The sequence below is a fragment of the Gadus macrocephalus genome, chromosome 1 (genome assembly GCF_031168955.1).
Source record: "Gadus macrocephalus chromosome 1, ASM3116895v1".
NCBI lineage: Eukaryota > Metazoa > Chordata > Actinopteri > Gadiformes > Gadidae > Gadus > Gadus macrocephalus.
This window is the reverse complement of record NC_082382.1, coordinates 19,593,810-19,601,626: the sequence shown is the minus strand read 5'-3', so window position 1 is coordinate 19,601,626 and position 7,817 is coordinate 19,593,810. Positions and strand designations below refer to the sequence as shown.

The 7,817-nt window shown below is 50.8% G+C and overlaps 1 protein-coding gene across 2 annotated transcripts; it reads left to right on the top strand.

The window, feature by feature from the left end:
* Positions 1-7,471, top strand: prdm2a (PR domain containing 2, with ZNF domain a). Of its 2 annotated transcripts, none has more exons than XM_060051669.1 (4): positions 1-121; positions 1,161-1,202; positions 1,478-5,759; positions 5,975-7,471. In XM_060051669.1, exons 3-4 carry the CDS (start codon positions 1,524-1,526, stop codon positions 5,987-5,989), a joined length of 4,251 nt encoding a protein of 1,416 aa, XP_059907652.1. In that variant the 5' UTR covers positions 1-121; positions 1,161-1,202; positions 1,478-1,523; the 3' UTR covers positions 5,990-7,471. The 2 variants fall into 2 exon arrangements, with proteins under 2 accessions (XP_059907652.1, XP_059907661.1); XM_060051678.1 differs by having other exon boundaries at positions 33-488.
* The last annotated feature ends 346 nt before the right edge of the window (positions 7,472-7,817 follow it).

The window sequence follows — 7,817 nt, the reverse complement described above, 5'->3', positions numbered from 1 at the left end:
ACAAATTCTAACCAATCAGAGCGCTTTATGAACTAGCCCCGTTGTAAATTAAGGGAAGAGGATACTGCTGCAATCTGCACGATCCATACCATCTGAACGACAGTTCTCCCTTCGAATTAAAGTATGTAGATAGAAAATTACATTTGATTTCGTTTTAGAAACGATAGCGCTTTAACGACAGACCCTCGTTCACCAATGTCAACCACGCTAACGCTAACTGCTGACCACCGAGAGCTATCAGTCTAATACTCCTAATGCAAAAGTGTAGATAGCAGCTGATATCCTTTATGCTACGAGTGACACTGTTATCTACGATACGTGCCTGGTATGACAATACCGCCGCGTTAATGGCTTTAATTGGCACTGCTTGCTTAGAACACAACGGAGTGTGTTTCTCTGTGAAGGATCCAGTTGAAGTGTGTTATTAAAGTGGCGACGTGTGGGGAGAGTGTTTAGCAATGGTGCAGGACGAGGGCGCGTCATCACAGGTGAAGCAGTGGGCAGATCATTCTTCCAAGGCATATATTATCAATATATATACATCTAATGACAATGCATGAATGACATTGAAGTGATTGAACGTTGTCTGTGGCGCAGCCTAATGTTTTGTAGCCAGATAAAAAGCTTAATCTCTTAATGTGTTAAAACGGATAAAGTTACTTGGTGCGTAAATAGGGCCTCTGAATAGTTGAGGCTTTGTCATTTGAATCATTTTGACGCATTGGTAAAGATTACTGATAAAATCGGATTGATTAGATGTGGATTTTGTTCTTCGTCCGATCTAAAATCTCGAAAACCTATTGTCTACATTCCTTTTAATATCTTCAGTCGTTTATAAATTGCGCAACCAATCGACTATCAATGCGGGCCTTCGTTCACATATCTTCATTTTTGAATAACGAGCTATCAATATTGTAATATTATATTAATATTGGCACATTTAAATGTCATGTGTAGTGAACATTCATGGTAAATAAGAGACTGGACGTTAGGCAGTTATACAAAGAGCTATAACAACCTTTTAACCTTGTAATGGAACGTCTAATCCCGTAAAGAAGCATTGATATCCAACAATTGCAACCATAAATATATATTCCTTATGCATCATTTAACGATAATTTTGAGATACTTCAAAATATGATACTCTTTTTATTTTTCAGTATATAAACATGCAGGTCCATACAGCGTTGACTTTTAAAATGGTAAGTGATTACAATCATGATGTGCATAAACATACATTATTGCTTCTTTTTTTTCTAGGAAAATGTTACATGAAATATGTGTTAGCTTTAGGTCATCCATAAGGTTAGTTGTGGCATAATGCTATTTAGACTGCTCATAAAATCAAATAAAATGTTAATAAACATGCTAACTTCTTGCAAATCCTCTTATCTATTTACATGACTAAAAGCTACTTGTGACACCTGTGTTTGCTTGGTTTGGCTTCTGACAGTGTTTCTCTTCTTTAATTCTTGAGGTCTGAAAAGTCTCGGTCACCTGTTGGTGTGTCCCAGCCTCCAGAGATGATGGAGGATTCTCCCTGCTTATACATCTCGGTGTATGAAGATGATGTAGAATATGCAGAGGAGGAGGAAGAGGAAGGAGAGGGTGACATGGAAGGCAGTGATCAAGAAGAAGTTACGGTGGAGACGGACATGAGGCAGCCATCCTCCCCTGAACTCTGTGAGAATCAGGATTCTAACTCTGACTGGGATTCGTTTCCCTGTCCGCATTGTGAGAGCTGTTTCAACAGCCAACAGGGCCTGGAGTGCCACATCCGGAACCACACCCTGCCATGTCATGACCCAGACACAGACGAATACGCTAACAGCAACGGCCCACTGGCTACAGACATACATCCCCAGGAACCAGACACTCATCTGTCGGGAGTGGACTCGCTCCCAAGTTTGTCCAAACAAAACAATGGCAGGCATGAGCCTCCGACGTGGCGAGGGGATGATCAGGAAACTGAAGGGGCTCACGGGTGCGACCATTGCGAGAAGGTCTTCAACACTCGCATCAACAAGCGGAGGCACGAGCAACGGTTTCACAGACGGCGACCGCCGGTGGAGCAGGCTGACCAGACTCCTCTACTCCAGCAAGAAGCTCCGGACGGCGGTGCCGCCCCCGATGACGGGCCGGAACCCGCCCAACATCACGTGCTGGACACCTCCGGCGACGTCTCTGAGAACCTCAGCCTGTACGGCGACGGAAAGGTTGCGTCGACGAGCGCGATGAGCGATGGCGGGGGGGTCGAGGTGGCCGCCAGCTCGTCTGCGGTAGGCGGCACGGGGTCCCTTCTGCTGGACCCGGCGCAGACCAATCAGGCGCCGAGTTCGGAGGTCGCGACGGGCCAAGACACGGCGGGTCCCTCGCTGGCGAAGAGGAGAACCGCGACGCCGCCTCTTCTACCTCAAATCAAATCTGAGCTGGGGTCGGAGGTCGTCGTGACCTCGTCCTCGTCGTCGTCGCTCGTCTCCTCTTTGATGGAGAACCTCCTGCCTCAGAGGTTGCCCTCGTCGGCGGCCCACCGAGAGAGAACCATATTCCTGTCGCCCAAGTTGAAACGGCTGCTCGACGAGCAAGACGGCCTCAAGCCCACCCTCGCCCTCATCACGGACGGTCAGAAGTTCAGCGCGCCCCTCTCGGTGTCCGTCGTCCCAGCGGGGAGCATGAGGTACAGAAGAAGGACTGTTTCACCGGCCAAGCCGCCAGAGCCCAGAGCATCATCATCCAAAGTGGAAGAGAAGGTTCCTGAGGCAGGAGATGACGTCTCGACGGACACTGCCCATACAGAGGTGCGGCATGTCTCTGCGACACACGCGCTCGAAGGGAAGGACGACGCAACGGCTCCGGCCTTGGAGGAGATGGAAGCGAGCTGTGTGGCCGAAGAGCGCTGGCCCCCACGAAGTGGTGGTAATCCCTGTAATCAACTGCCACTGGATCTCTCGAACGCGGTTAAAAGAGGCGAGGAAGAGGCTCTTGCGGAGGCTGCGCTGGACTTGAGCTTGCAAAAACAAGACGCCCTGCACCCTGTGTCCATTTCCGTTCCGCCTTTGAAGAAAAAGAAGCCAAACTGTAGCCTGTTGGAGCAGGCCATGTTGAATCAGTATGCAAAAGCCACGGACACGGGAGAACAAAACATAACTCTAGGGAACCCAGAGGCACCTTTAGTCACGAACTTTACCATAGTTACAGGGTCAAGACCCGGTGAGCCTTCATCAGAAAGCCTTGTGTATGGCCTCACCTTGCCCCCTGTATCACTTGACCCATCACACACCTCTCTGCTTCCTGTGGCCTTGCAGCAGCCCTCCGCCTGCACCATAGCGCTCTCGTCTTCAGCAGTTCACACTATGTTACCGACCGCTCCCAACCTAATCACAGTGTTGGCGTCCATCGCTAACCCCTCGAACCAAGCACTCCAGGTTGTGGCGCCAAACATGGCTCCTGAACCGTTGGTAGTCTGCAGGGAGGATTCATTGAATCTGCCCGGCTGTGATTTCAACTCTGCGTTTGCCAATGCGGCAGGTCTCCTTACTCTTTCCCAGGCCTTTGATCCGGCTCTGAATATGCCCGGACATGTGTTTCTCACCGATCCGATCGCTCTCAACACGTCTGTGGTCGATTCGGTTGGCGGGTCGGGGGTGACGTTCTCGCCCGCTGTCACCTTAACGGATTCCCTGCTTAGCTCTTACAACATCCCCAGCAACACCGTGTTGATAGAATGCACCATAGCCCTCCAGTCCTCAGGGAATATGGTCCCGGCCACAATGAATCTACAGGAAACTATGGCGGAGGCTCCAGCTGCCCCTCAGATGATTACAAATCAGATGATGGAGCAGCAGCAGCAGCAGCAGCAGCAGCAGCAGCAGCAGCAGCAGGTTGTGTCCCTCCCTAGCCCCCAAACTGTCGACCTGGCTACTGTAGCACCGCCCTTAACGGAGTCCGTCACAGTGTCTGAGACCTCTCCGGTGGCACCTGTTAGTCCCACGTTAGGTGGTTCGTATCCCGAGCCCGGGCCAGCTCCATCGGAGGACGAGGAACGAGACCTGAAAGAGGGGGCATACGTCGAGCAAGCCGCCCTCACCGTTGAAACTCCACAAGCCAAGACCCCGCCTCCCCCGGTCGAGGGAGAAGAGCCCTCGGACGACCCGCCCAGCGGAACAACGCCGCCGCCGCCGCAGACCTTCACCAAGAACTTTGTGTGCAACGTCTGCAATAAGCTCTTCCATTCGATGAAGGAGCTGGGCCACCATGTGGGCGACCACGCCGAAGAGTGGCCGTACAAATGTGAGTTCTGCGTGCTGCTCTTCGACAAGCCCTCGGCCCTGCTGGAGCACCGGCTGGCTCTCCACGGCGTGGGCACCACGTACGTCTGCAGCGTCTGCTCCAAGGAGTTTGTGTACCTGAGCAACCTGAAGCACCACCAGGAGGAGCTGCACCCGGGTCGGCAGTGCTCCCACACCCAGGAGGAGAAGGGCAAGCTGAGGCCGCAGAACCGCAACTGCTCGACGAAGGTCGACGCCGTCACGTCGCCGGCCGCCGCCGCAGAAGAGTCGAAGAAATCGGTGAAGAGAGAAGAGGGCGAAGCCGGCGCTGTGGGACCGCCGGTTCAGATCACCGCCTCTGAGGACGGCGACGACGACGTCAGCGAAGTCAAAGGGCCAGACGTGCGTCTCGGCATCAACCAGCACTACCCCAGCTTCAAGCCCCCGCCGTTCCCTTACCATAACCGATCGCCGGCCGGATCCATGGCCTCCGCCACCAACTTCACCACCCACAACATCCCGCAGTCGTTCAGCACCGCCATCCGCTGCACCAAGTGCGGCAAGAGCTTCGACAACCTGCCCGAGCTGCACAAGCACATCCTGGCCTGCGCCAACGCCAGCGACAAGAAGCGCTACACGCCGAAAAAGAACCCCATCCCCCTTCGGCACTTTGCCAAGGCCCAAAGCGGAGTGCTGTCCACCACCAACGCCACCAACGGGCTCAACGCGAGCCACAGGCCCAACCACCGCTCGAGGCAGAGCCAAGACCTTCCGGTGAAAATTAAGCTGACGGCGCTCGACAAAAGGAAGAAGAGGTCGGTGCACAGGGCCGTCTCGCAGAGGAACAAGCCCCCGCCCGCCTCGGACAAGGCCCCGCCGCCGCCGCCGGCGCCGGCGGGCGCGGACGACGTGGAGAAGGATGTCTTCGTCTGCCCGCACTGCAGCAGGGAGTTCACCATGAGGCGCAGCAGGACCAAGCACATGGCCGTCTGCCCCAAGAAACCCAAGGAGGTGAAGAAGCGCAAGGACGCCGCGGTGTCGCTCACCAAGGAGAACAACGGCCAGCTGCTCAGAGGAGGAGGCGCCGCCGCCGACCCCCTGGAGGAGAGGCGCCAGTCTCCGCCCGCCGCCCAGAAGGTCCCGGGGGGGCGGGTCTACGCCTCGACCCCCGCCGCCAAGAGGCCGGCCATCCTGCCGGTGCAGGCGGTGCTGTCCCACAAGCGGAGCAAGATCATCATCAAGGAGAGCGTCCAGCATCAGAAACGGGACGAGTCGGCGCTGAGCGACCTCCCCGTCGTACGCACCTTCAACCCCGCCATGAGGCAGTACGGCAGGGCGCAGCCGGGGGCCAAGGACGGCGTCAAGACCCCCCTCAAGATCACTCTGGTGAGGCCGCAGGGGGAGCCAGAGGAGCCCTCGCCCGTCCCCGGCCAAGGAGGAGCACAGACTGCTGCTGCTTCTTCAAACCATGAATTGGGGACTGACCAACAGGTAGTGTGTGTGTGTGTGTGTGTGTGTGTGTGTGTGTGTGTGTGTGTGTGTGTGTGTGTGTGTGTGTGTGTGTGTGTGTGTGTGTGTGTGTGTGTGTGTGTGTTATTTTGGTAGAGATGTGCGGTGCGAGGGACAATATGGGGCTTCCCGAAGATGCATGTGTTCATGAAGAGGCAGATGGATTTATTTACCGCTTTTGTATTTTTCTCATCCAGAGCCCCGCTGTGTGAACCCCTCCCATTCATCTTCTCCGTCGGAAAGGCAGGGAGTACCGCCGAGAGAGCAGATGTGGCCTGTGGAGCAACAGAACACGTCCTACTGTACAGTAATGTTCTTGAGACTGTCCCCACTGGAATGGGTGGCTGCAGGAGCCAGTGGAACCGAACAATGGAGATGAGCGAGCCCTTTGCATGGGTCTGTTTTGGTTCTGGATTTCTTTCGTCGTCTACCGGTTTGTAGACGATCAAATCATTTCATTGACTCTTTGCCCCCCGCTTATGTTCTGATGTGCACTTTGAGACCTGGATCAGTGACTGCAATGCGGAGTGTAAAAAAGCTCGGAGAGCAGACCTCACCTTAACATTTTACCAGTGGATATGGAATAGATTATATTGAACATACTACTGGAATAATATGTATTAATGTGCCACAGTTGCACCTTCACTTCTTTAAATGTGGCCTTCTCTTTAGGTTTTCAATGCCCGCTGCATGCCGCAAGGTCACTGAACAGATTTTAGTGATGTTATGGTGGTTTCTATGAATGCCATCAGACTCAAAAGGATAATGAAGAGAAATTCAGGGCAATTTAACCTGCAAGCACGTGTAAAATATATACTTGCTGTCCCATTAATTTATGTTTTTATTTTATTTTTTCATCATTGTACAATCAAGGTTACTTTGATTTGCTTGTGTGTGTGTGGGCGAGTGTGCAGCAATATGATCTGTAAGAAATCATGTTTTTCTTATGGGAGATATTTCGATCGAGTGCAATGCTCCTGAGTTACCATCATCAATGTTTGTCAATATACAGAGTTGTCTGGAATAAGATGAAGTCTATATTTGCTTTGCAGTTGTGAGCTTATTACTGAAGGTTTTAATACTGTGCTTAACTGTGAGAGCCTGAACTCGGAGCTGTGGCTGGGTTGGTCTGCTTGTGAATGCCGCGAGTCAGCTGGAGAGAACATACTGCTGTATACCAACAGCAGCCTCATTTGAAGTCTTACTTTTGCACATTTGAAACAGATTGGAATGAAAATGGGTATTTCAATGGTCTGTTTCTTGGGCGAGGATGTTTGTTTTCTCTGTAAAATTCATTGTGGCTTTCATAGTCTGTAAAAAGTGAGATTTTTTTGGTTTGTCAGGGTGCATATGATGCTTTGACGTTGAGATGCAGTGTATGTGTCGTATGTGATCCACACGTAACTGGCTGGAATGGTCACTATACAGGGTAGACTTAATTTGGTTCATTAATTTATAAGTGCTCTGTATTTAATTGATATTTTCAGATATTGCTGGTAATAAGTTCAGAAAAATGTTCCTCTATGATGTACAGGCTGGATTAGAATGTTATTTTACTGTGAAAAGTGCTTTTATCATTTAAATGTGTACAATTAATTATGCATATTTATTAATTTAAATTTATGTTGGCCTGATTCCTCTATGATTTGCACTAATGTTTCCATAAGTGTTCAAAATTAAAAGGAGAATGTTTACGTTGTTATCCATTTTTTTTCTACAGAAATGGACGGCTTATTATCAGTTAAATAAAACTAGCAATAATATTGAACTATTTGACTAACTATTTGATTCAGACTAAATGTATATGAAAAAGGAGAAAACCTTTCTAGCTCCTCTTCGTCCAATACTTTCAGGGTGCAGGGTGAAACATTTTCCAGTTGGCGGCGCACTTTTCCAACTCCTAAATATATGCCTGCGATCCAACGAGGTGGCACGGCACCACGCAAGACACAGGTAAATACCGACAATTAAGTTGCTTTATTCATCAAAACAAAGCGTCTAGGAATCGTGCAAAACAGCATTAATGAATAAGCAATGCTA

What these genes read in the sequence shown, in the direction of transcription:
- prdm2a (XM_060051669.1), top strand. Translation starts at nt 1,524, where the DNA reads ATGATGGAGGATTCTCCCTGCTTATACATCTCGGTGTATGAAGATGAT.